This window comes from Natator depressus, chromosome 21 (assembly GCF_965152275.1).
Source record: "Natator depressus isolate rNatDep1 chromosome 21, rNatDep2.hap1, whole genome shotgun sequence".
Classification (NCBI taxonomy): Eukaryota; Metazoa; Chordata; order Testudines; family Cheloniidae; genus Natator; species Natator depressus.
This window is the reverse complement of record NC_134254.1, coordinates 14,667,047-14,694,783: the sequence shown is the minus strand read 5'-3', so window position 1 is coordinate 14,694,783 and position 27,737 is coordinate 14,667,047. Positions and strand designations below refer to the sequence as shown.

At 58.1% G+C, this 27,737-nt stretch overlaps 1 protein-coding gene across 1 annotated transcript in view; it reads left to right on the top strand.

Moving 5' to 3' along the window:
- Positions 1-990: 990 nt before the first annotated feature.
- Positions 991-27,737, top strand: part of LOC141975621 (receptor-type tyrosine-protein phosphatase V-like) — a 51,287-nt gene continuing 24,540 nt past the window's right edge. The window contains exons 1-16 of the mRNA XM_074936147.1: positions 991-1,053; positions 2,950-3,016; positions 6,221-6,487; positions 7,598-7,867; positions 9,180-9,449; positions 11,426-11,698; positions 12,436-12,702; positions 13,556-13,828; positions 15,143-15,412; positions 19,083-19,352; positions 20,396-20,668; positions 21,780-22,052; positions 22,605-22,874; positions 23,799-24,071; positions 25,990-26,262; positions 27,384-27,656. Coding sequence (XP_074792248.1) covers positions 991-1,053; positions 2,950-3,016; positions 6,221-6,487; positions 7,598-7,867; positions 9,180-9,449; positions 11,426-11,698; positions 12,436-12,702; positions 13,556-13,828; positions 15,143-15,412; positions 19,083-19,352; positions 20,396-20,668; positions 21,780-22,052; positions 22,605-22,874; positions 23,799-24,071; positions 25,990-26,262; positions 27,384-27,656 — 3,925 coding nt within the window. The remainder of the gene's footprint in view (positions 1,054-2,949; positions 3,017-6,220; positions 6,488-7,597; positions 7,868-9,179; positions 9,450-11,425; positions 11,699-12,435; positions 12,703-13,555; positions 13,829-15,142; positions 15,413-19,082; positions 19,353-20,395; positions 20,669-21,779; positions 22,053-22,604; positions 22,875-23,798; positions 24,072-25,989; positions 26,263-27,383; positions 27,657-27,737) is intronic.

Sequence of the window (27,737 nt, the reverse complement as noted above, 5' to 3'; positions counted from 1 at the left end):
TACGGCGGGCCCTGTGGGCCCATGCCAGCTGGAGGAGTTAGCTCTGGCCCATGCAGGGCACCATGCCTACAGGAGCTGGAGGGGGAGTCCACTGGGAAGCGGGGCTTGATCATTCCCGCCCCTCTGGGTTCTGGGGATGCCTTGGGACCAGCCCTACGGCTCGTCCCATTGCCCGGCCGCGTGGGCTCCTAGCCGAGCGTTGCCAGAGTCACCATGCTGGCTATAGGGCCACGCTCCCCTCCACCGGGTGCCGCACCAGCTCGGACTAGCCACGTCTTTGAACCAGCCCCTCACCCCCGCCTCCTTCAAGGGCCCAGCCCAGCCACCCTGAGCCAGCCTGGAGCCAAACGTGCTGTGTCAGCCCGGGGCAGACCCCTGCACACCACACACCCAGCTGGCCGCAGGCTCCGACCCGCCTTCCCTTCCGGGGGGGGGGGCAGGGGGGCTGCTCGGGACGCTCCTCGCCAGCTGGGAGCCCCGGACAATCCCCTCCCGTCGCGGCACCAGCGCCTGCAACTTCGCAAAACTTCTTCTCCCGGCTAGACCAGGTCCCGGAGCCCGGGCCGCCGAGCTCAGCCCAGCACGCTGCAAAACAGACCCACGTAGGCAAGGGACACACACAGACACACACACACAGACAGACACAGACACGCACACGCGCAGAGGAACATTAGAGGCAGACTCGTAGACAGGAGACAAACACCCAGGGGAACGAACTCACACACACACACACACGCAGGCAGGCACTGGAGATCTCGCTCTCTCTCTGACACGCACAATCCTCCGACAGACACCCACGGCCCCTGCCCACGCACGGCCGGCCGGAGTTCGCTTGCACCGGGCTGGCGCCCCACCGCCGTCACCCCGCCCCGGGTGGGCTCGGATCCCGTGTGGGGACGCAGACGGGGGAACGGAGCCGGCCGGGGACAACTGCACCGAAGAGGGGCCCAAACTTTCTGTTTCTTTTCTCCCCAGCCCACCTTGCTCCCGATGAAGCCGCCGCCGCTGCTGCCCCTGCTGTGGGCGTCCTGGCTCCTGGGGAGCCTGGCCGAGGTAAGCCCGTGTCTCTTGCACCCCTTGTTTCTCCGCAGAGGACTCAGGTTTCGGGGCTCGCCTGGCCCGGCCCCGCTGGGGAATGACCGCATTCTTGCGGGCTGCACAGCTGCGGCGCATTAGCGAGGTTCGCAGTCACGGGCGGGCGGGCTGGCTGGCTCCCTCCTCCTCCTCTCCGCCCTCGGTGCCCTCTCGCCCCTGCCATCAGAGCTGGTTGTTGTTGCCACGACTTCGCTTGGGGAATCGGCTGTTTGCAGGCTGTGCCCCCCCCCCTCCCCATGGTCCAGGGATGAGGCAGGCAGGGGAGCTAAGAGGGAAGAGATTCCAGAGAGATGGTCAGTTCTCTGCTGGGGGGCATGGGACCGAGCAGAGACCCTTCCCTTAGCGCGGCAGGAGTCAGGGCCCCCCAGGGTCTCCGATCCAGGGGTGGGGGGTGCTCCCAAGAGGGGCTGAACACCTGGCACTGCTGTTGGGGGCGCTGGGTGCTCCAGGCTCCTTGGGCTGCTCCCCCCCCCCGTAGCACCTCCAGCCCACGCGGTCCCCCGGGGGCTGTCCGTAATTACCTAACGCATTTTGGGTGTGATTTTTCAAGACCTCCCCCCTCCTGTGACACTGAAACAAACATGCAAAATGAAAGACCCACAGACGCTCAAGTGCCTTGGGTGATTTATGGACAGCCCCCCTGGCCGCAGAGCCGGCACCCTGATGGTAGGCGCAGAGGCAGGGGTCAGACAGAAGCCGGCTGGTCTGAGTTTTGGTTGCCGGTGACTCTGGCAGGGGTCATTCAGCGGGGCTGGGAACAAGGGCTCCTGGTCCCGTCTGGCCCAGCTTGGCAGTGGCTGTGGGGGGGGGGGGTCCTTAGTCCAGTTCCTAGGGCACTGACTGCCTTGTGCCCCTCCTGGGAGAGGCCAAGGTCGGGGGGGGGGGAGCCGTGCGGGGTGAACCCCCCTCTTGTCCCTAGGGGTGAGACCTCCTCCGTCCCAGCCAAAGTCAGCCCTGGTGTAAATCCATTGCCTTCGGTGGAGCTGTCCCTGCTTACACCAGAGCAGAGTTTGGCCCTGCAGGGCCAGAGTTGGGGAGGGACAAGTCTCCAGGCTGTCAGCCCTGCACCTGCCATGGGAGGGAGGAGGGGGAGTTGCTTCGTGTTGGGGGTCACTGACGGGGAAGAGGTTCTGGGGCAGAGACCAAGGTAACCAGCATCGGCTGCCTCCCCACTCATCTTCCTCCCATGGTGTCTGGGATCTCGGCAGCCCCATCCACGCTGCAGATCCTGCTGTGCCCACGCACCCCAGCCCCCTCCAGACCAGGGGGACTCCCCCACTCAGGGCCCCAGAGCCTGTGCGAGAGGCCTGGCCAGCCCAGGGCTTTGCATGGGGCAGACTAGGTCCTGGCTGCGCTGCTGAACGGCGACGGGGACAAGCCTGCTGTGACAGTGCCCCCAGCAGTGCTGTAACGGGAGCCCCTGTCTCTGCCTGCCAGATACCCTGGGCTGTCACCCTAGTGACGCTGGGACCTGTGAGCAGGGAGGGTCCCAGAGCCCGGGCTCCAGCCCAAGGGCAAGCATCTACACAGCAATTAAACAGTCCTAGGGCCCAAGCCCTGTGAGCCCAAGTCAGCTGACTCAGGCCAGCCGCGCGTGTCTGATTGCAGTGTAGACGTACTACGGGTGATGGAGAATCCCCTGCATCCTAGGCAATCGGCCCCAATGGCTAATTCACCTACTTGTTAAAAATCTGCACCTTGTTTCTAGCCTGAATTTGTCTAGCTTCAACTTCCAGCCAGCCGCTCTCCTACCCCAGTTAAAAAGGGGATCAGAAACCTCCTCCTGATAGACTGTCTGAGTCACCTCTTGGCCGGGTGTCCCGGGTCTCACTCACACCGCATCCAATCCCACAGGGCGAGGGCTGTAACCGGACCACCTCCGAGGGGCATGCGGGAGCCGAAGCGGTGCCTGGTGAGAGAGGTGAGCAGCAGGGAGTTCTCCTCCGCTGGGGCTGTGAGCTGTTGTGAGGGGCTAGGCTAGCTCAGGGAGCATCTCCATCGCTTTTTATAGGCCTTGCTTGAGGCTCACAGTACCCCTAGGAAGTATTACAATGAATGGAGTAGTGTAGATGTCACCACCACCCTCTGCTGGATGGTCTCAGAACTCCTTACTGTGTGTCATAGCCATTGCCCTGTTAGTAACTAATGGAGAGTCTCCTTTAGCTCCCCTTGTGGAGCAGGGGAATCTGAGTTCTGATTCCATGGTTCCCGGGAAGCACCGAATGGTCACCAGGGGGCAGCCACATCACACCCACAAAACCCGCAACGTGGCTCAACCGCCATCTCTATTGTGCGGACTGGGGAAATTGAGGCCCAGGTTAGCGACTTGCCCGAGGCCGCAGCAAGTCAGTGGCAGAGGGCAGGAGTCACCAGCTCTCCAAGCGATGCCTCTGAAAGGGATGCGGCCCAACAGCTGTGTCCTCTGCATCGAGTTTGTTCACAAAGTCCGGGGAACGACAATGTTCTCTTTGTTGAAACCAATGTCAGTGTCTTAAATATTCCCCTTGTCACCTTTGCTGGGAGGAAAAGGGATCATTTTCCTTCTGGGTTTTATCTTAAGAGAAAAAGGGGAAACGAAGTGCAAGCCCTGAGCATGAGCCAGAGCTGAGGGGATGAGAGCAGGGGCTGCCACAGGAGGGGGTCTGGTGGGACAGCTCCCGCCCCAGGGCAGCTTGGCCATCCCAGGTAAGGGGAGCCCAAGGCCATGGTGCTGCTGTTAATTTGTTAATTAGTGCTGGGCCAGGGGCTGACCTAGGGCTGGGGAACACCTGCCACCTGGATTCTCCTGACTTGGGGGCTGGATTGCTGGCGTTGCTGCTAACCTGGGCAGGGAGGGATGTGATGGGCCAAGAACCAAAGCCATCCTCACGCCATTGTTACAGATCCAGGGCATGGCATGGCAGCCGGCCAGGGACAGGCAGAGTGCACAGTGCAGTGAGGTGCTGAGCAGGCTGGCACATGCTCTCCGGGGGGTGGGGGAGCACTGCCCTAACACCCATGTGGGGGAGCTTTTCTCTGGAAAGGGTTAGAAAGAGTGGCAGGTCTGACTGCCTGGATAGGGCACACATTCAGTTACAGAGTGTGATGGGGCTCAAGAGCAAGGGGAGTCTGGGGCTGTCCTCTGCTGAATGGAGGATAGTTTGGGGATGGATGGATAGATAGATGGGTGTGTCTGGGGATGGAGGGATAGAGAGGTATGAAAAGTGATGGATGGATGGATGGATGGATAGAGGGTACATATGGGTAGCTATGGGGAGGGAGGGAGGGATGTTTATAGGGTTGGGTGGATGGGGATGGATGGATGCAGGGGGTGTGTATGGGGATGGATAGGCAGATAGAGGGTACATATAGGTAGGTATGGGGATGGATGGAAGGAGGAGTATGTATGTTGATGGATGGATAGACGGATAGATGGAGGGTGGGAATGGATGGAGGGATAAAGGGAAGTGCGTGGGAATGGACAGAGGGGGTGCTTATGGGGATGGATAGAAGAGGCCAGTGGCTGGCCCAGGTAGATTACTCTCAGGATCTTCCCTGCCCCCGTTTGTGGGGATGGTGCCTGATCAATTGTGAGAGCTCTAGGTTAGAAGCCATTTTTGATAATGTCACCATAAATGAGCCAGTTCCCAAACATTTTGATGCCCCCCCCCTTGCTCCCAGGCTGTCCCCGTGCAGACCCCACGTCCCCGCTCTGCCGTGCAGCCCCAAGCCTGGGCAGCAGTGACTCCCCCGAGCATTGGGTTGTGCCAGCCCAGCTCACTGTGTTGGAGCTTCTGCCACCCCCACCCTGAGCCGGGGGGGATTTGGTGCCAGTCTCTCTGTGCTTTGCCCCACGGGCGGCTGCCCTCCCCTGGGGGATCTGGGCTGACCTCCCCTTGCCAGGGGCACTCCCAGGAGGCCCCTGGCTCCCGTGCTGAGGGGTCTGGAGCAATGAACAGTGAGGATGTAAATTACCCCTGCGAGGCTCTTGTGTACTGTATCCCAGCAGGGCCTTGAAGAGTCTGCTCTGGGCAACTGAATGCAGCTACCCTGCGTGCAGCTCTGCCAGTGCACGGCCCCCCAGTGTTCTGCCCCTTCCCGCTCCATGCTGCTTCACCGCTCAGGCCCCCCGGCGCTGCCCATGCCTCTCACTCCTAACCTGCCGTCCCTCCCCCTGTGATTCCAGCCCTGCCCCTTCTCCCTAGCCTTGGAAATGCCCCGTATTCCTGACCCAGAGCCCCCCTGCTATCCCAACCCTGATCTCTTGCCTCCTTCCCTCCCCCTACCCCGATCTGCTGTTGCCTGACCAGCTCCATCAGTTTGTGGCCTGTGCAGACCCTGAGCAGAGACAGTTGGTTCCAGGACAAGGACAAAGTCTCCTGGGATCTAGGTTGGGAGCCCCCAGACTCATGTCTCACCTGCAGCTGGGGACTTGCAATCCCCCAGTAGCCGGCTCTCGAAATAGCGGGAGGGTGAAGTGGGCTAGAGAAACCAGGCGAGACAATGAGAAGGCGAGGCCAGGTGCTGACGTGGAGGGGGACAGTCCGGAGCCCCACAGAGCAATCGTGCGGCTTTGCCCGAGCGAGCCGAGGTGCAGCCTGCGTTGCGGCGGGAATGACCGGTCCCTCCCGCTGGCCGAGGCTCTACCCCGCAGAGATGGGAGAAGGTGAGACCCAGGCCTGCGGGGGCAATGCTTAAAGGGTGCGGGAGGAGGAGAGTCTCAAGGGGTCACAGACTCGGCCATACTCCACCCCCCCCAAATTAAAAATGGAGCTGGCTGGCTGAGGGGGCGCCTTTTAAGTACTCTATGTGGGGTGGGGAGCTCTAGTGATCCCACCCCCAAGGAGGAGGCAGCTGGAGGAGATGGGTAGAAAGTGGGTTTAACTCTAATGAAAAGCTTTGTGCTCGGAGGCAAGGAATGGGGTCTGCTGCTGAGGCACTCAGGGCAGCGGCTGGCAAGGCTGGAGTTTCCTGCGGGGCCCAGCACCCGCCATGGGGCTAGCGCTGCAGGAGAGCCCAGCGTGCAGGGAAAGCCTGGCCCCATCCGTTTGGCAGCGAAGCCTGTCGGAGTCTCCCGCGAACCCACGAGCTGGGGCTGGGTGGGCCCATGGCTCCTCACTCAGCCCCACCGGCGTTGATTCTGCAGGGAGCCTCCTGAACGTGAGCGTCGGCGACCAGGGCCGCCCTGACTCCCTCTTCCTGTCGTGGGACGAACCGGCTGGGGGTGCCCTGGGCTACACCCTGGCAATCTACACGCTGGAGCCGGACGTGCTGCTGCAGAACGGATCGGCTGGACCCAACGCTACCAGCTTCCAGTTCCAGGGGCTTGTCCCCGGGGCAGGCTACAGCATTGAGGTCACGGCTGCTCTTGCCTGCGCGGCGATCGCCAGCCAGAGAGTCAGCGGCCAGACAAGTAAGGGCTCCCTACATTCCCTGCTGCTATCGCCCTCCCCTGCCCCGGGTTGGAGCGATGTGAGCCCCGAGGGAGGCACTGAGGGAGCAGGTCTCATGTTACCCCCAAACCAGGGGCTGTGGTTGCAACTGGCCCTTGTATGGGAGGAGCCCTTGTCCAGAGTTTGCAAAGGGGACAGGAGAAGCCCTGCATGTCAGAGGAGAAGAGGACACAGGGTGAAGCACGGCCTGTCCCCCCATTAATCTCCCACCCCCTCTGGGGTTAGTCCCTTTTCCTGCCCCCTTAGCACATAACCAGCACCAGCTCACACTCACCCCAGGGCTCCAGAGGCCAGCCGATGGCACCCCTTGCTGGCTTCTTTCCAAATCAGCCTGGCATTCAACCTTGCAGAGGAAGGCGATCCAGACCTAGGGCAAGGTACCTGGATCTCCCCCCTCCCCCCTCAGCTCCCTCAATGTTTGGGAGAACCAGGGGCGTGGCATGGACGGTGGCACCAGCACTGCTCTGCGCTGCAGACCCCCCCCCCCCACTCTTCCAGCCTGGTGGTGGGGAAGGGAAACATGGAGATTCAGGGCAGGGGGGATTGGTGGGGAAAGGTGCTGAGGAAGGGAGAGCAAAGCGATGAGTGGTGAAAGGAAAGTGACCGAAGGATGAAGATGGGGAGACGGGGAAGACACTGGGCTCCCAGGGGCATGGATTGGCAGGAGGGGAGCTGGGGGCTATTTATGGTCACACTTAACAGGATGACCTTCGTGGGAAGGTCACTCTGCAGAACTGGCACCAGGCGGACTTGGAGATGCTCCAAGCCCCGGTTTTCCGAGTGAATTCCCAGAGCCCGACTCTAGGGCAGATCCCGTTGGGCCCCTGGTACGGGCACACAGAAATCCCTGCCACACCGTTCCTCAGGGACAGAGCAGTGGCTGAGCTGGGCTGACAAAGGGGCTCAGGGGGTCGCTCTGGCATGGAGTCTAGCTAGATGGATCCAGCATGTCGGGGGATCTCACAAGGACCCTCTCCAGGCTCTGTGGGCGCCCGGTCAGTCTCACGCCATGGCTGTGTGGCAGGCACACTGTGGCTGCCAGGACACGCTGTCTGTTGTGTTTGGCACAGGCCCTGCTCCCGTGCACAACGTGAGTCTGAGCAGCAGCGGGAGCCCCTCGGCCCTGCGAGCCTCCTGGACGGACGCCCCCGGCCAGAAGGACGGCTACCGGCTCGTTCTCTACCACCTCGACTCCCAGGGGGCCGTGAGGAACGAGTCTGTCCCCAGAGCCGTCTCCACCTTCCTGTTCAACGGGCTGCTGCCTGGCAGCGAGTACGCCCTGAGGATCAGCACGCTGGCTGGAGCGAGGCAGGCCAGCACCAGCACCCATCAGTGGACAGGTAAGCAGAGCGGGTGGGCTGCAACCGCGAGCCCAGGAGGGGCTATGTGTGAGAGATGACGGCATGGCTGTGCCCTGGTGGGGACGGGCTCTCCTGGGTATGTGAGAGCTGGGCCAGCAGCCTGTTATCTGTGTGAGCTGGGGCTGTGGGGCGTGAGACTGGCCCGAGTGTGAGCTGGGCATGAGGTGGGGAGGTTTGGTCCACCCCCATTGTATGTATGTGAATGGGAGGGGGGTGCCCCTGACGGGTGGTTGAGACCTAGAGAGCGGATTCACCTGCTCGCCTCTGTTCCCATCCCGGCACTGGGTAGGTTTATTTCTATTTACTGTGAGGTGCTCATCCCCGTGGCGGGAAGAGCTAGCGACACCTGCATCTCACCTGCCCCGCCCAGCCCCAAGGCCATTCACATCTGCCCCCTTGCCTGGCCCAGACTGGCTGCTCTGCCCTCCTCCCTCCCTCCAGCAGCCTTGGCCCTGGGGGTGCTGGCAGAAGGGCCCCAGCTAGTCTGAGTCATGGAGCTGGTTCAGCGTCCAGGCCTGTCCCTTCCCACTGATCCCAGCGCCCCAAGAAGGCCCTTTCCTATGGAGCAAGAGAATCTGACTTGGACTGTGCCCAGCTACCCCTGCTTAACCCTCCCCTCACCTGGGGCAGCCCAGCCCCGGGCTGGCACGTGCCCGAACACCAGGGCTGCACAGAGGACACAGGCTGCCCTGGTTCAGCGAGGGGCTGCTCTTGGCTGGGAAGGAAACAGGAGGCAATCAGCATCGGCAGCGCCCTGCACAGCGGAGGGGCCGGTGGGTCAGGAGGCTGTCTGCATGGCTGTCTCTAGCACGGACGCAGCGAGTCCCACCGCAGTGAGGCTGTCCGCAGCGCTGGGCGCTGGAGCCCCCAGGCATTCAGCACGGGGCTCAGGTGTGAGATCTGCTTGGGGCAGCCTGTAATGGCTCCTGCCAGCTCTGCCAGGTTACCTCTTGGCCCCCAGCATCCCGCTCTGGCCTCTGGGCACATCTCAGCGGGAGGAGCCCAGTGACTCTCCTGAGGACATTCAGGAGTCTCCCACAGGGAGCCGTGGCCAGGCCATCCCCATCCTCTGCCTTGCGTGCTGGGGGTTGCCTAGCTGGGAGCCACTCAGCCCCCCTTGGGCTTCTCTGGTTCCTGCCCGGCTGCCCCACCAGCGCTGGAACCTGGCGCTAGGCAGGCCCCCCAACTCCGCCGGGTAAAATGATCTACCTCCCCACCCACGCACCCCATACCCCTGGCAGGCTGGGCACTGCCAGCCACAAATCTCCCCAGCTCCCATCTGTGTCCTCAGCACCCACCGCCCCGGCAGCGCTGACACTGCAGAGCCTGGGCTCCAGCACCAGCCTCTTTGCCTCCTGGAGCGGTGCCGAAGGAGCTGCCTGGCTGCACTTAACCCTCCACAACCTGCTCTCCCGCACGGTGACCAGGACAGTATCAGCCAAGAGGGGTCTCTCCAACTATACCTTCCAGCACCTCAGCCCCGGCACCCCGTACCATCTGGGGGTGAGCGCCGCCGCTGGGCCGTACTGGGCAGCGGGGCCCAATGCCACCGCCTGGACATGTGAGTACAGCTCTCCAGGGACAGGGGAGGGGGCATAAGAACATAAGAGTAGCCAGACTGGGTCGGACCAAATGTTCATCTAGCCCAGTATCCTACCGACAGTGGCCAATGCCAGGTGCCCCAGAGGGAATGTACAGAACAGGGAATCATCAAGTGATCCATCCCCTGTCTCCCATTCCCAGCTTCTGGCAAACAGAGGCTAGGGACACCATCCCTGTCCATCCTGGCTAATAGCCATTGATCGACCTGTCCTCCATGAACTTATCTAGTTCTTTTTTGAATCCTGTTATAGTCTTGGCCGTCACAACATCCTCTGGCAAGGAGTTCCACAGACTGACTGTGCGTTGTGTGAAAAAATACTTCCTTTTTTGTTTCTTTTAAACCTGCTGCCTGTGAATGTCATTTGGGGTCCCCTAGTTCGTGTGTTATGAGAAGGAGTAAATAACACTTTCTGATTTACTTTCTCCACACCAGTCGTGATTTTGTAGACCTCAATCATAACCCCTTGTAGTCATCTCTTTTCCAAGCTGAAAAGTCCCACTCTTATTAATCTCTCTTCATACGGAAGCCGTTCCAGACCCCTAATCATTTTTGTTGCCCTTTTCTGAACCTTTTCCAATTCCAATATATCTTTTTTGAGATGGGGCGACCACATCTCCACGCAGTATTCAAGATGGATTTGTATAGAGGCAATATGATATTTTCTGTTTCATTATCTATCCCTTTCTTAATGAGGCCCAATATTCTGTTCGCTTTTTTGACTGCTGCTGCACATTGAGTGGATGTTTTCAGAGAACTCTCTACAATGACTCCAAGATCTCTTTCTTGAGTGGTGACAGCTAATTTAGACCCCTGGTGATGCAGCATCTGCCTTATGCCATGGCCCGTCATTGTGTAGCAGGGACAGCTCAGGAGCCAGACAGCAGCGTGGCCAGCTCCTGCGATGGTGCTTTTTCTGAAAGCCCTGGCTCCTGGAGTCAGGTGATGACTTTAGACTATCGGCTTCTGTTTTTAAAAAGAGTCCGTTTCCAGCCCTCGTGATTGGGGAGCAGAGCCTGAGACTATGAACCCTTGATGCTCAGGTCAGACAGTGGAGAGAGGAAGAGGGAGAATGAATCGTTTGAAAACATCCCATGGCTTGTTTTTAAGGCAATCCTATGATTTTTGGTGCCCCACTGCTGATTTGTGAGATTACAGATATTCCTGCACCCTCTTTTCAACTAACTATCCAGGTAGCTACATCTTGGAAAAATGCTTCTTGTTAACTGTGGTGCAGTTACTTTTGGAAGCTGTGCATCTCATCAGCTGCCTGCTTACTGCCATAGAGCGTCTCTGACTAGACTCATTCTCTGATGCAGCTGCTGCCTAGAGATTAACGAAATGTTACATGGTGCCAAAACATTCAAGGTCTGTTCTGAATTGGGAGTTAGTTTCAAGGACAGGCCCCTAATCAAAGAATGAAACAGTAGCAGGAACAGGATGAGATGAAGCTGGGGAGAATTTAGGCTGACAATCCAGATTGATGAACTCACAATGAGCTCTATGAGGCTGTGGGCTTGTCTCCCAGGGGAGCGGGGTGCAGGTGCCATTACTTGGGACAGTTAAACTGAGTCTGGTATAACATGGTGTAAGGAACAGCTCTGCTCTGGCCTGTGTGAGAGGGAAGGATTAGCTGATCTCAGTCTTTTCCGTCTCCTACATCTCTAATTCATGCTTCTGTCTCTTCTGGGGGAACTCTCTTTGGGACAGAGGCTGGGGAGGGCAGGACAGAGATGTGGGGCAAGGCTGCGTGGGGGAGGCTGGCACTGCCTGCTCTAGCCAGTGCAGTCACTGACTTCTCCCTGAAAAGGAGACGGCTTCTGCCCTGGGTGAGTGGATGAGGCTGTCTGGGGGCAGTGTGTGCCTGGGGGTTCTTTTTAGGAGATATTTGAGCTGCTGGGCACTGACCCTCCACCCTGTGTTCTCCTCCCTCCCAGACCCCCTGAGCCCAGCCAACCTGACCCTGAGCATCACTGGGGAGGCTGGCTCATTGCAGGCTCGCTGGACCCCACCCGCTGGAGAGAGGGACCATTATCTGGTGACCTTGCTTCAGGGAGTGAGCAGAGCCCTGGCCAGGAACGTGTCTGTGGGAGGAGACAGCGCTCACGTCAGCTTCCATGGGCTGAGTCCTGGGAACCAGTACTCGGTGCGAGTGACAGCCGTGGCTGGGCCTCACAGGGCACCTTCTCCCAGTGCCGCCGCCTGGACACGTAAGCAGCGATCCCGTGCTCGTGACCCGAAGGCACTGGGGGGTCAGGGAGGCCAGGACAATGGCCTGTGCCATGACCCCTGGCTGCTGATGGGCTGGGGTGTTAGATGGGCTGGCCCATGCGTGGCTCTGGGGTGGGCAATGGCACTGGAAGGTCCTCGAGGAGGGAGGGCAGGGCTTCCTGGCTGGGCATGCTGTTGGCACTGGGGTCACTCTTGGGTGACTGTGATGAATAAGGATCTGAGAGAGGAGTTCTGGTATATCAGCTGACCTGACACAAGGTCACCTGGCCATTGATGAAGTGGTTGGTGCTCAGGATTGGCAAGCTTTGTGAGCATGCTTCTTGCTGTCACCAGAAACCAGAGCCTGGGGCCTGGCCTGGAGAGCAGTGCCAGAGGGCGATGCAGTGCCAGGCTTTGCACAGCACAGCCCTCACCCTGAATGGGCCGCGAAGACAGAGCTTCCCCGTTGGGGTCACCCTGGCTCTGTGGCTAACAAAAGGTCCTCTATCTCCAGGGCCGTCAGTCCTGCCTCTCCCCACAGTGCTGAAGTGCCTTTAAATGAGTGACAGGGCATCAGAGTGATGCCCCCAGCTGCCCCCAGAGTTCCATATGGCTGTGCCCGCGATCCCACGCGTGGAGCAGCCCCTGGGTGCTGCACGGGGAGGGGCCCCTGGCCCCCCCCCGTGCAGCGTGGTTCTGAGCGTACTGGCAACACGGGGCTCTTTCTGCTTTTCAGAGCCACTAGCACCCCCTGGCGTGAGCCTCTCCAGCCAGGGGAGCACCTCCACCCTGCATGCCCGTTGGACGGAGGTGGCCGGAGCTGGGTACGTGGTGGCATTGTACTCACTGGAGCCCCCTGCGCTGGTGAAGAATAGCTCCGAAGTGGGAGGTGTCACCAACCTCACCTATGAGGGGCTGAGCCCGGGGACCCACTACGCCTTTGTGATCAGCGCGGTGGCTGGGCCTTACATCTCCCCGCCCCTGCGCGTCACCAACTGGACATGTGAGTGCCACCGGTGCCCGCCACGGGGGCTGACAGGGATGGAGATGGAGCCAGGGGCACACGCGAGTTCCCAGTGGGCTTCTCAGCCGCTCGTCCTGGTGATGTCACAGATCAGTGCTTGTGACATCACTGGTGCGTCTTTTGTGACCTCACTGACTAGAACGGCAGAAGGATCAGAAGGACCCTGGGGTTTAGTGACACCTGGAACCCATGGGTCAGCCCAGTCCAGCGTCTGGACTAGCCCACAGGATCAGAGCATAGGTCTGTCTAGCCCAGGCCCCTGCCATACTGCATCAGGCCATAGGCCCGTTTACTAAGCTATCTCCCCTCTGCTGCACCTGATTGGGCCATACGTCCACCTGGTCCGTTATCCACCTACCTCCTGCCTTAGATTGGGCCACAGGTCTCGACTGAGTCCAGTGTCCACCCCCCACCACACCAGTTCAGGCTGTCAGCCCAGCCAGCTGGCCTCTCCCTCTTACCGCACTAGATCAGACTCAGTCCTTTATCCCACCTCCTGCGGGGACCCGCACTTGGCACTTCATTGGGAAGCGAAACTCCCCAAAATGCACGTAAATCACGGTGCCCTGCTGGCTCTGAGCGGAGGGTTGGCAGGTGACCCGCTAGACCATCAGCAGGGGCCTGACGGCTGAGGTTTGTTTGCCCTGAGAAAATGGGGCAGGATTCTCCCCCGGTCCCCTGTGGCTGTGGACCCTGCTGTGGCAGTAACGGGCACAGGGGAGGGTGTTCCAGGCCAGGCAAGTCTGGGACCATGGCAGAGCCCATGGGAGGCTCTAGCAGTCTGCTCCCGATCCATTGCCCGGCTTTGACTCCAGTCCCTTTTCTCCCCTAGATCCTTCGCCTGTGGAAGAGCTGAGCCTCAGCAACCAGGGACAAAGCACCTCCTTGCACGCCTCTTGGAAAGGAGCTGCTGCCGGCAGCGTGACTTACAGCGGTGTCCTCCTCGAAGCCAAGTCGCAGGCGTGGCTCAGGAACGTGACCCTGGGGGAGAGCTGCACTAACATCACCTTCCAGGGGCTGAGCCCTGGGCGTCAGTACACCCTGGAGATGGCTGCTGTGGCTGGAGCTTACAGATCGCCTGTGCGGACGGCCACGGACTGGACATGTGAGTCGGGGCTGCTCTCCCAGACCCGCCTGTCTCCTGAGCTGGCTGTAGCGTGGGCAGTTCAGGCTCCAGAGGAATGGAGAAGAGTGACAGCCGGGGGTCTAGAGACGACAGTGTAGCGATGGGCGCTTTGGGAATGCTGGAGCTGAGAAGGTGGCTGGTTGGCTGGCTGGTCAGAGACATGTGAATGAAGGTGGCTAGCCAGGAGGAATCTGAGGGCCCAGTCCAGCCTTGGTGTAAGCAGATGAGACTCCAGTGCAATGGGTGGAGTTAAACCAAGACGAAAGGTAGCCCCAAATGGGCCTGATTCTCCCCTCCCTTTCCCTTGTGTGTCCTGCCCACTTGTGCAAAATGAGTGCCAACCCTTTGGGATGCCCAGCGTTTGACACTCCCTTTGCACAGGTGTAAATGACACCCAGGGTGCCAGGCAGGATCCAATGGGGCCTGGAGTCTAGTTCTGGTTTAGATCCACCCCTATTCCCAGGCCAAGTTTCCGTAGGTCCCATGGTACTTTGTGTTGACACATGTACAGCATTCCTCTGCACACGAGCTTGATGCCCTTGAGATCCCTCCCATCACATGTGTGTGTTTCACCCGAGCAGTGAGATCCGGTAGTTTTGCCCGTCTCCACGCACATGGAGGTGTTTCTGGCTTCCCACCTGTAGGCCGCGCTCTCGGTGGAAGGCATTCCGTTTGGGGTTACAGGAACTCCCAACTCTCGCTGGCAAACATTTTAAAAGTGATGAGGCGGGTGCCAGCTTCAGGTGTGAGGACGCCGCTCCGTGCAGTGATGTTGCTCATATGTGGTGCAAGATTGCTCGATCCCGCCAGCATATCATTGGTGCTTAGCAGAAGGCTGGCTATTTGTGGGGCCTGGCTGGGCAGATTATCTGAGACAAATGCAGCTGGAATCCCAGTCCCCTACCTGCACTGTGACCTTTTAGGACTGTGGTTCATACAAACTTATTTTATTAGTGGGGCTTTTCTATGGTGCCCATCACCAGAATATCTGGGTACTTCCCTACCATCAGGTTCAGCCTCCCAGCACCCCCGTGAGCAAGGGAGGTGTTATACCCATTTTACGGATGGAGGCGCACCAAGGCTGGCTGACAGGTTTGCACCATGGCAGAGATGGGAATAGAACCCACATCTCCTGCCCCCCAACCCCGTGTCTAAATCCCCAGCCCAGCCTTTCTCCCTCAAGAGCCACAGCTCCAGCTCCAGCTCCAGGGCCCTCGTCCCACTCTCTGCATCTCATTCCCCCACATCCATGGCACGGTAGCTATTATCCTCTTACCCACCTCTTTCTTTCAGACCCTTTGGCCCCATCTGATGTGACCCTGACCAGTAAAAAACACGCCCTGGGTCTCTCTGCCACCTGGCACAGGGCTTCCGGGGACAGAGACCGGTTCCTCCTCCACCTCTACAGCAAGGAACTCTTGGTGCAACAGAATGTCTCAGTGGGGCCAGACACTCAGAACTTCACTTTCCTGGGGCTTCTCCCCGGGATCCAGTACTTCGTGGAGGTGACGGCCCTGGCGGGACCCTACAGAGCCTCGGCACCATCTGCCATGGCGTGGACATGTGAGTAGGGGCTGCGGCCTGTGGGGATGGTCTCCTGCAGACTCTGGGTCTGTCCACAGTGCAATCAGAGGTGTGGCTGCAGCATGTGTAGACGTAGCTTTGATCTAGTTGGCACCAATAACAATAGCAGTGAAGCTGCGGCAGCATGGGCAGGTGTCATGTTCCTGGACCAGATGTGGACTGGCTACAAGCCTGCTTATAGACACCAGATGTGTTCAGCATAAGATCCTTTAATGCTCTGCCCGCTATGGCTGAGTTTAGCTTTAAATAAGATATTTTACACACAGTATAACGGCATACACCGAACAGTATAACACAGTTTAGCATTCCATTACATCTCCCCCTTTAAGTTCTGCATTCCTACCATTTACAGTATTCACAATGTCACGATTTGGGGAAGGCGGAAAATGCCTTTTTCCTTGTTTAGCTTCGGTCCAGACTGACTGATTAGGCTTAGGACTTTGTTGAGGGTTTTGTTGTTCTTCCATCGAAGATCCATATAATCAGAATATCGTCCCTGAAAATTACAACTCTATTTGTATTCGTTAACGGTTCTGCCATCTTTCTTTGGAAAATTTTATGGGGCACTGGCAATCCCAAAAGGTAACCTTTGAAAGCAAAACCATCCAAATGGTGTGATGAATGTAGTCATTTTAGCACTTTCTTTGGCTAAAGGAATTTGCCAGAATCTGCTTGAGGCATCCAGCTTGGAGAATACTGTTGCTCCTTTCACTTTGGGGAGGAAGTCATCCAGTGTTGGGCAGAAAGATTGTTTCTCTCACAACTGCTTCATTAAGTCTTTTAAGAACCACACAGATTAATATTTTTCCATTTTTCTTTATAACCGGTACCATTGAGGGATACTATGCTGCTGGCTCAGAGATTTTCTTAATTATGCCAATCCGCTCCATTCTCTTTAACTCAGTTTCCACTCTATAAAGTAATGGGATAGGAATGCTGTGAGGTGTATGTACACTATATGGTTCAGTATTGTCTTGTTAGGTTATTTGTACTGGAATTCCTCTCAAAAGTCCAGTATCACCAAATATTCTATTGAGTTCTTCCACCTTTCTCATTAGGCCCATCATGGTGCCATGCTGCGGCTGAGAAGGCTGTTGGTCTGTGGTCTTTTGGTCACATACAATCTGAATGCACAGCTTTTGTCTTTGTAAGTTGTTTCTGTGGTGAACTAGCCCATGCAGTTCAAAGAATACATCCAGGGTTAGTAAGAGCTGTGTCAGGTGACTTTAGCTCTGGGAGGGGTTGAAGGTGGTTGTAAGTACCTTCTGAGATATGAGTATCACATCAGTAGCTGAGTCAGTTTTAAAGTCAAGAGTCTTGCTGAGAATATTCAGTTTCACTCTCCAGGCAGGTTCTATGTCACCACAAGTGATAGATTGCAGAAACAATGGCTTTTGATTGTCTGCAATATGAGTCAACTCCCTGACTGCTTTGTTGCAGCAAACAGCTGAAAAATGTCCATATTTCATGCATTTATTACACCGCATGCCTCTGGCTGGACATACATCATCTCTTGGGATATGATTTTTTCCCACACCTTGTGCATGTAGGCTGGAATTTGTCCTTCTTAGCCTGGAAGTTCTCTCTTCTTGCCTCAGGGATTTTATGATAATGACTTTTAACACCCAAGTGTCTGTTTACAGTTTCTAAGCTGGTTTCAGGACTTTCAAGTTTGTCAGTTTCGCTATACAAAATATTTTCATGTTTTGCATTCCCCAAATCAGTTTTCAGTCAATGTATGCAGAGCTCTTATAAAATAGTCAACATTTTCCCATTTCTTGAATTCTCTGGTGAAAACATGCTCTTCCATAAACCACATTTCTCTGAGGTATAAAGTATGCACCAAACATAGCCAGAACCTTTTCATAGTCATCTTTGTGACTGTCTTTAGTGAAGTCAAAGGATTTAAAGATGTGCTCTGCCTGCTTCCCCGTGAAGAAATTAAAGCAGATACCTGTATATCTTCAGTTCCTTTGTGCAGCTTGTTTGCAATTTGAAATCTTGCAAAATACTGCTTCCAGACTGTCCATTGGGAAGGTTTGTGAAAGCTGCAGTTCTCTGGAGCATTGAAGAGTGGCATGTTGATAATATCCTGCAACCTTTGTTGCTGTTTTCCTTCTTTTTTTTGCTCTTAGTTTACTTTTGACACCATGTCATGCTTCTGTACCAGATATGGACTGGCTAGGGAGTTTCCTTCTACACCAGATAGGTTCATCATAAGATGTTTTAATGCTCTGTCTGCTGAGGTAAGCTTTAAATAAGGTATTTTACACTACATTTTACATATAGTGGCTGAGCAGTGCAATATGCTTTAGCATTCTGTTGCACTGGGTCTGTACTGGGGCAGGTAGCCTGCACTGCCATGGCGTCACTGCTATCAGTATCCGAGCTAGCTGGGTACGTCTGCCCATGCTGTGATTTTTCCTCCTGACTGTGGTGTAGGTATCCCCTTTGTCTCTGCTTCCAGCATTTGCAGTGATACGACCGCTAGCAGCAGATATCTCCCATGGCTGGTGATGGGGCACTAGATGGGGAGGGCTCTGAGTTACTAAAGAAGATTCTTTCCCAGGTGTCTGGCTTCTGGGTCTTGTCCACATGCTCAGGGTCTAACTGATCACCATATTTGGGGTCGGGAAGGAATTTCCCCCCAGCTCAGATTGGCAGAGACCCTGGGTGTTTTTCAACTTCCTCTGCAGCATGGGGCATGAGTCACTTGCAGGTTTAAGCTAGTGTCAATGGTGGATTCTCTGTAACTTAAAGTCTTTAAACCATGATTTGAGGATGTCAGTAACTCAGCCAGAGGCTAGGGGTCCATAGCAGGAGCGGGTGGGGGAGGTTCTGTGGCCTGAAACATGCAGGAGGTGAGACTAGATGATCACGATGGCCCCTTCTGGCCTTAAAGTCTGTGAGTCTGTGATGCAGAGGCTGCTAGGCCAAAGCGGACAGCTGAAGAGGAGTTCAGCAAGAGCCATGAGTGAGTGCTCAGTGCTCCTGGAAATCGTTGGGTGCCTAATATGGATTTAGGGACCTGGCATTAGCCTCAGTGCCTGGGATGGCTTTGAGGGGGCTGCCTGCCAGTTCCAGCATCCACAGGTGGTACTGGGGTCCTAGCTTGGACATGGGGGCTTGCGCTGTAACAGGCGTGAAGGGAGCGGAGAAGCTGTAAGAGGAGGGGAGGCAGCTTCCGGGGCCAGCTGTGTCTGCCCGTTGCTCTCATTGCGGGGGTGCTGGGCTGAGAGTTGTCTGCCCTCAGTAGCAATGCCAGCCCCATGTGTAGCCCTGGAAGCACACAAGGCACCTCAGAGCACCTGTGTCACTGTGTAGCTGTGCCCCAAGAAGCTTGGGTAACGCACTGGCAAAGTGCATTCTGTGTCCCCCGCTACAGGCTGGCCTGCTAGATAAAAGCCTGCTTTTGCTGCTGCCCATGAATGGAGCGTCTCCTTTTGCCCAGGTGCCTTGTGCTGCAGAGAGGAAGATCCTGGGTTCACAGTCTAGGACTCATCAAAAGGTTCTATGGTGCCCATCACCACAGTATCTGGGCACCTGCCATACAGATGAATTCAGGCTCCCAGCACCCCCATGAGCTGTGGCCGTTTTTCTTCTCTTCCCCCATCTAATGCATCTTCCTGCCTTTGTTTCCCCTCCTCAGACCCTGTGTCGCTGGCCAACGTGAGTGTGACACGTGGACTGAGCCCCTGGGAGCTGCACGTGGGCTGGATGGAGTCGGGCATGGAGGGAGATCACTGGGTGCAGCTCTACGCAGATGAGTCTCTGTCCATCATCAGGAACGTGTCCGTACGGCGTGGAGCTGCTCACGTTGACTTGGACGGCCTGGTGCCCGGGGTGCGGTACTGGGTGGAGATCGTCTCGCAGGCCGGACCCCACCGCACCTCCTCACAGACGGCTGTTGGCTACACAGGTATAGCATGGGCCCGGCGGTATGGGTGTAGCAGCTCCTGCTCTTAGCTCTGGAGGTCCCTGGTTCAGTCCCCTCTGTGTCAGCCCAGAGGGCGGCCGTCACACTGGGGCTTCCACAGGGCACCGCTTTGGGGTACACAGACTGACTGACTCAGGCTGCCCCCGCTCATCCGTATCAACGCTGGGCAGAATCCCGGGGATCTCAGCCAGGCCTCTGATCCAAACTGAACCCCTGTTTGTGGGCTGGTTTGGGTCAAGGGAAGTGCCCCCCGAGTCCCCTTTACCTTTGAGGCTGGGCTCAGCAGACTCGACCCCTCCGATACTTAGCGCTCCCCTGGGGGCGCATAATGCTCTAGAATATGCCAGTCTCCAGGACGATGGTGCTAGCAGGTACCTGGCTGCAGGGGAATGGCACTTGGGTTATTGTCTTTCACAGATTTCTGTATCAGATCCACTCAGTTTCACAAGCAAATGGTTTTTGTTTTCTCCTAACAGCCAGCCCTGCCCACTCCGCCTGGGATCTCAGAGTCAAGCTGGGTTCTTTCCATCTCATGCCTCCTCCCCAGTAACCAGGAGCCAGTTGATGAGTGTACAGGATTATGTCTCTGTTGCAGGTTACACCTATAACTTCCTCACCTGGGTCCAAGTTCCTGAGCATGGAGGAAAGAGGCCGGCTTGACTCTCAGCTCCCAGGCTGAGTGTGGGGGGCTGGCCGTTAGAGCACGACACGGGGGGAAAGGGGGTCTTGGCTGGGGGAGGAGTGCCATTCTGCCCTAACCCTAGGCCCTTGCTGCCCAGGAAGGTGTCAGAGAATGGGGTCCTCTGGCCCTTACCCCAGTCAGACACGTGCTATTACCCTGGGCCGTCGCTGTCACCGCACAGCCACATGAAACGGGGTGAGGAGGCGAGATCTCGAGCACCCACCGTGCCTTAGTCTGGCTGTGAAGTGCCTGGGGCATTGGCTCTCCTACTCTTGCTCTAAGGACACAGGGCACGTGCCGTGTTTGCCCCTGCGGGCCCCATGACGCTCTTTCTCCCTGCTAGCCCCTCTGACGCCGCTGTCCCCAGCCGTGACCAACGGGGGCAGCACCTCCGCTCTGGCGGTCCACTGGGAGGCCCCCGCTGGACAGAGAGATGGCTACCTGGTCAGTGTGGATGAGGAGGGCTCCCTGGCAGCCAGGAGATGCCTGAATGTGGGGAAGGGCAACACCAGCGTCTCCCTGGCGGGGCTGGCCCCGGGATCTTGCTACCACGTTGGAATCTCCGCTCTTGCTGGACCCTACAGCTCCGACCCCCAGAATGTCACTGGCTGCACAGGTGAGAGCCCTGCCGGCTCTGCTGTGCGCTTCCAGGCTCTCAGTCTGGCTCAGAGGGCAGAAGAGCCGGGAGCACTGGACAGGTGATGGCAAGAGAGAGGGGGGTGCCCCGGTGCAGGGCTGGAGGTGTTGTCCTGCCAGAGGTGCCATGCTTTGGCACCATGTATAAAAAGATGATTGCCGGTTCAGATTTCTGTGGGAACAATTGCTGTCTGCCTCCATCCCCCGCCCTTTCAACTGAACAGGGCCCTTCCTCGCGTCCCGAGCTCTTGCTCTTGGCTGTTGCAGGGCGATGCTCTGGGACTGCTCCCTACGAAGCCAGACAGGACTCTGGGGGAGCCTCCTCTCTGTGAGCAGCCTGTCTGCAGGACACACAGCTCACACAGCTTCCACCTTCCTGGGTCTGACCTCGGAGCATTCAGCATCCTCTGCCCCTCCGTGCGCTTCCCCCAGCGAGTCCGCCCAGGCGGGGTCTTGGGGAAGCCAGAGGGTCCTGCCACTCAACTCCGCAGTCAGACGGGACTCTCAGCCAGCCAGTAAAACAGAAGGTTTATTAGACGACAGGAACATGGTCTAACACAGAGCTTGTAGGTACAGAGAACAGGACCCCTCAGCCGGGTCCATTTTGGGGGGCAGTGAGCCAGACAACCACGTCTGCACTTCACTCCATGTCCCCAGCCAGCCCCAAACTGAAACTCCCTCCAGCCCCTCCTCCTCTGGGCTTTGTCCCTTTCCCGGGCCAGGAGGCCACCTGGTTCCTTTGTTCTCCAACCCTTTAGCTCTCACCTTGCAGGGGGGAAGGGCCCAGGCCATCAGTTGCCAGGAAACAGGGTGTCGGCCATTCTCTGTGTCCAGACCCCTGCACACACCTGCCCTCTAGGGCTCTGCAAGGATCATACACCCTTACCCCACCCCCTAGATACTTAAGAACTGCCTAGGGGAAACTGAGGCGCCCCCACAATGTTCAGAGGAAACATTAAGAACAGTCCTGCTTCATCACACAGGGGTGTCAGGCTCCTCCTCAGAGGTGGCTGCACGTCAGCGATGGGATTTTCCCTTGCCTGGTGGCTCCCTCTTGCCCTGACTCCTCCCTCTCGGCCTTTGCCCTGCAGTTCCAGCTCCTCCTGCCAACGTGAGCCTCACCAACTCAGGCAGCTCCTCGGTGCTGCGCGCTGCCTGGGACGAGCCCCCTGGGGGCAGGGACCATTACCGGGTTATTCTGTACAGCCTGGTGCCCTGGGGCAGGGAGACAGCTCAGACCCTGGGACCCAACGCCCGGAACGTCACCTGGACTCGCTTGGCAGCGGGCCGCAGATTCGCTGCACAAGTCACCGCTGTGAAAGGTCCCTACGAATCCTCCTCTGTCAACGTCACCCAATGGACGTGTGAGTGTGACGGGCTCAGGACCAACCCCCCAGCTCTGACCCTATGCCCCCCTCTGCCCTACTCAGAGCCTGGCTCCCTCTCCCCAGTTCTGATCCTACACCTCTAGAGACCCCTCTGCCCCTGGGGAACAGCCCCCAATTCATCCCCACTCTCCCCTCTGCCCAGCGCCACTGCAGCATCCCTGCCTTTGGCCCCCGGGTGCCAGGCCCCGCTCTGACCCTGCTATCCCTGGGAGCCAGTCCCTCCCTCCAGTCCCTGACCCCCACACCTCCTCCCTTACCCGGCTGCAGGTCCCAGGTCTGCTGCCCTCTGTGCTGCCCGGGCCAGCAACCCCCTTGGAGCTGCTGTGGGACCAGCTTTTTCCCTGGTGTCTGTGTTGCGTGCTGCTCTCGGGGGATGCAAGCTGGAGACCAGTGTTGGTAGCGCCCCCACCTGCTGGATGAGAGGAGGCTGCCTGCTGGGGTGGGCTGTGCCCCTGGCAAGGGGGGTGGGGCAGAAGCTGTGGTTGCTTCTGCCAGCGGAGGCCGACTGTGTCTCCCCTTCTTTTCCAGACCCCCTGGCTCCTGCCAACCTCACCCTGGCCAGCCCCTCTGCCTCCGCCCTTCAGGTCTCCTGGACGGGGCCGGAGGGGGGAGGAGAGGGCTACACCGTGGATCTGTACGATGCCTCCTCCGGCAGGCACGTCGACCACGTCTTGCTCCCCTGGGGCGCTAGGAACCACACCTTCCAGAGCCTGACCCCGGGCACCCGCTACAGCGTGGGAGTGAGCACCACGGCAGGGCCTTACCACTGCAGCACCCCCAACCTCACCCACTGGACACGTGAGTGCCCCACCCTGCAGCCAGGGACCCCTTGGCTCTCCTGGCACAGGCTTGGCTTGGGGAGACCCATCTCTGCCCGGAGTCGTGTCCTGAATGGTGTCTAGGGCCTGTCCCGGGTGCCATTTCCACTCCATCTGCCCGTGTGCAATTGGGACCTGGGGGATGCCACCCAATCCTGCCTGGTTCTGGGAGGGCACCTCCACGAGGAGGTCAGCCATTGGGAGCAGTAAGTATATTGCCAGTGTTTTCCTAAGGCCTTCCCCCTGGATCCTGGCAGGGCAGGGCACAGGGACTGCTTTACCAGCCCTGCAGCTCTGTCCCTGCTCCCCTCCTGCACTGTGCCTGGACACCAGGATCGTGCCCAACATGCCAGAGGGGTGTCGGGGGCAGCCTGCCTTCCCTGCCTGCACCCCATGCTCTGGGCGGTGAGTTCCCGATACCTTGGATCGGAACTGGAGTTGTGTGGGGGATGGGCCAGCCCTTTAGGGCCTTGCAGATCATCCCACCCCAAAGCAGGGACCGTTCTGTGATCAGCTCACTGGATTTCCCCCCCTCACCCCCCCGCCCCACAACACCCTTCATTCACATCCCACTACATCCAGCTCGAGCAGTCTCTGCTGGGAACGTGGCCAGATCTCATGGGCCCGGGGCATCCAAGAGGAAGGCTGGGGCAGGGCAGGGGGAGGTGGGGGAGTCCCAGCCGAGGCTGGCTCAGAAGCCCCAGTGGTGGTGGCGAGGCGGTTCTGTGACAGAGCCGTGGCCATCGGCATCTTACCGCCAGCCCCAACAGAGCCCGGTGGGACAGATCAGGGGCCCCAGCCCAGCTCGGACGTGCCCGGCTCTGGCAGGCCCGAGTTATGAGGTTGGGCCGGGTGGCCCACAGCTGCAGGCTCTGTACCCTGAAGTGTTTGGTTTCACCTCCAGGCCCTCTGACCCCTCTGGCCGTGCGTGTGGCAAACCAGGGGCACCCCGACAGGCTGAGCGCGTCCTGGGGAGCAGCCGCCGGGGGCCGCGAGGGCTACGCGCTGACCCTGTACCACGCGGGATCAGGCGCGGTGGCAGCCAGGGCCGTCACTGGGGAGAATGCCCACAATTTCACCTTCGCAGAGCTGGCCCCAGGATACAGGCACTTGCTGGAGGTGGTCTCCATCGCCGGGCCCTACAGGGTGGCCGCAGCCAACGTCAGCGACTGGACCTGTGAGTGCTGGGGTTGTAAAGGGGGGGATGCATAAAGGGGTGCTGCTTGCGAACGGAGCAGGAGGCCCTTGCAAGCGTAGAGCAGCATTTGGGAAGCTGCCTAGTGCTGGCAGGTGCTCAGATGCCAGGCGGTGACATCAGTGGCTAAGGCAGGGGTGGGCAAAGTATGGCCCATGGGCCACATCCGGCCTGTGAGCTGATTTAATCCGGCCCTCGAGCTCCTGCTGCATATCCCCACTCCTGGCTGCCCCTAAACATAGGAGCCGGGGACTCCGCGTGCTGCCCCCGCCCCAAGCGCCACCCCACAACTCCCATTGGCCGGGAACTGTGGCCAAGGGAAACTACAGAGGCGGTGCCTGTGGACGGGGAAGCACGCAGCAGAGCCACCTGGCCGCGCTTCCACATAGGAGCCAGAGTGGGGACATGCCCCTGCTTCTGGGAGCTGCTTGAGGTAAGTGCCACCCAAAGCCTGCACCCCTGAACCTCTCCCTCACTGCAACCCCCTGCCCCAGCCCTGATCCCCCTCCTGCCCTCCAATCCCCTTGATCTGAGCCTGGAGCACCTTCCTGCACCCCAAACCCCTCATTCTCAGCCCCACCCCAGAGCCTGCACCTCCAGCCGGAGCCCTCACCCCCCTCCTTGCGCTCCAAGCCCCTGCCCCAGCCTGGAGCCCCCTTCTGCACCCTGAACTCCTCATTTCATGGCCTGCCAAACAATTTCCATACCCAGATGTGGCCCTCGGGCCAAAAAGTTGGCCCACCCCTGGGCTAAGGGGAGGTGGGCTACCCTCCCCTGCACACTTCTCCATTCCCATGGGGAGAAGTACACACTCACACAGACACGCACCCTATATACACACCCACGTGCCCAAGGACACAGAAAGATGCACTCTCACTCACACATGGACAGAACGTGCCCACGCTGACGTGCCCGATCACACACGCCCACTTACGCAGACGCGCACCCATGGACACCTGCCTGCTCACACACATGCTAAGCTGTAGTGTGTAGATAGCCTAAGCGGATGATCAGAGACTCAAGGTTCAAGGGCTAGTGAGTGAGGATATGGGAAATGAGTGGTTACGTAGCAAACAAAATCGGAACATGCTTTCTCGAGACTAAACTTAACTACCAAGGTAACCTCCACTCTAACAACATTTTATCTCACCCAAAGCTCTCTCCCGCCTTTCCAGCCAGGACCACCTGAGACCTGCGTTCGGGGAGTGAAAAGCACTGTCCTTTCTGTTCTTCAGTGAAGGTTGCCCGGGTGTTATCTTTGCCCCCGCCCCGCCCCGTTCATTGTCTTTGCTCCCAGACAGGAGAACTCCCCGGTGGCTTGTTTTCCCCTGTACTCCTTTCCTGGTGATTTCACAGCTCTTTGTTTAACATTTGACTTTGTATGTAAATGGGCGTCGGCTGTGTTAGCTTAGGGGGCTTGATTCACATTGCGACAAAGAGAGAGAAACATTTCTCAGCCAGGTTTCCTTCTTTGCTGGTGACTAATCCCTTGATCCAGCGTTTCAGAGCAGATTTCCAGTGTATACATAACTCCTCACGTAGCATCTGTGCTGACCTTTCTCAGCGATGTTGGTGAGCAGAGTGACACCGGCTTTCATTTCAAACTTCACCTGACAGTCTTTGGGGAACCAGAAATACAGACCAGAATCAGGAGATTCCTGTAACCCTCTTGACAGCTGGCGTTCAGAAGTTCGTGGGTCACAGGCTATCACAACAGGGGCAGATGGCAAAGTAGCAGCAGTGCATGGGGCCCAGATAGGGGAGTGGGGGGAGAGGTGTGTGGCAGCAAGGCCCCCCCCCTTAACCTCAGGACGCACATACCCCTCAGTGCAGTGCCTGTCATGCTGAGGATCCCACCCGCTCTGCCCCGTTTGTGATATAAGATCTGGTGTTTCCCCAGATCCTCTGGTACCCCCTAATATCTCCCTGATGAATCAGGGGCACCCCGACAGGCTGACTGCGTCCTGGGGAGCTGCGGCAGGGGGCCGGGATGGCTACACGCTGACCCTGTACCACGCGGGATCGGGTGCCGTGACAGTGAGGGCCTCTGTTGGGAAAGACACCCACAATTTCACCTTCGTGAACCTGGCCCCAGGAAGCCAGTACCTGCTGGAGCTGGCTTCAACGGCTGGGCCCTACAGGATGTCTGCAGAGAACATCAGCGACTGGACATGTGAGTAGCAGGATTTTCATAATGAGCTAATCGGAGCCCTATACGGGTTCCCCAGCAGCTGTGTCTGAGAGTTCACAGCCCTGGGAACTGAGCAGAACTGGTCCGCCCTTCCCAGCTGTGAATCCCAGAGATGGTCTCTGGCATTGATCAGTGAGTTCCCAGTTCCCTCTGGATCCTGTGACCTGTCACCACGACCATATGCGTTTTGGCTCCGTGGCTATGTGGGATCCAGAGGTGAACCTAGAACCAGGGAGCATCTGCTCCGCGAATTCAGGCCGAGTAAGCTGAGACCTGCCCCCCTGGAGGATTGGGGTATGACTTCATACTCAGTGGCCATGATGGGTTGAACCTGTGTCTACTCTGGAAATCGATTCTGTAAGATGAGCCCTGGAGTTATTGTCTGTCACTGATTTCTGTATCAGATCCACTCAGTTTCACAAGCAAATGGTTTTTGTTTTCTCCTAACAGCCAGCCCTGCCACTCCACCTGGGATCTCAGAGTCAAGCTGGGTTCTTTCCATCTCATGCCTCCTCCCCAGTAACCAGGAGCCAGTTGATGAGTGTACAGGATTTTGTCTCCGTTGCAGGTTACACCTATAACTTCCTCACCTGGGTCCGAGTTCCTGAGGATGATGTGCATGGAGAAAAGAGGCCGGCTTGACTTTCAGCTCCCAGGCTGAGTGTGATGGGCTGGCCGTTAGAGAAAAGCATCTTTATATGTATAAACTGAGCTAATCTAACTGGGATTCCTTGAGACACAGTGGACGTGAGACCCCCCCCGCCCCGATTCCCGTTGGCCCATCTTTGAGTTGACCCGCATTGGGAAGGATCTGGCCCTTGGTAATAGAACTGTGGCCATTTCCAAATGTGCTGAGAGGGGAGCGGGAGAGATTTAGGGTCAGATGTGCCTGAGGGGCCCAATTGCACTTGGGCTGGTGGGGGAAAGGAAATGGGAATCCTCTGCCCTATGCCTGAGCTGGGAACATGTCACCTCCACCCATGAGTGAAGAAGGCAATTAAAGCCATGTGCAGTTAGCGAATGATGACAGAGCCAGGCATGGGTGGCTGACGAACCCCTGCTAGTGCTTGTGGCTTTCATTGTGTCTCCTGGTGTTTCCCCAGGCCCTTTGGCACCTTCTAATGTGTACCTGACAAACCAGGGACGCCCTGACAGGCTGAGCGCGTCCTGGGGAGCAGCCGCCGGGGAGCAAGACGGCTATACGCTGACGCTGTACCATGCACGAGCGGGCGCGGTGGCAGCAAATGCCTCTCTTGGGAAGGGCGCCCACAAGTTCACCTTCTCAGGCCTGGCTCCGGGACACAAGTATTTGCTGGAGGTGGCCTCCGCGGCTGGGCCCTACCGGACGTCCGCCGGGAACATCAGCGACTGGACGAGTGAGTGGTGGGAGCCCCAGCGCCTTTGCCCGGCGCGTGAGATAGAACCCTGCCGAGCTGGGTGGGGCTGTGCACGCTTGG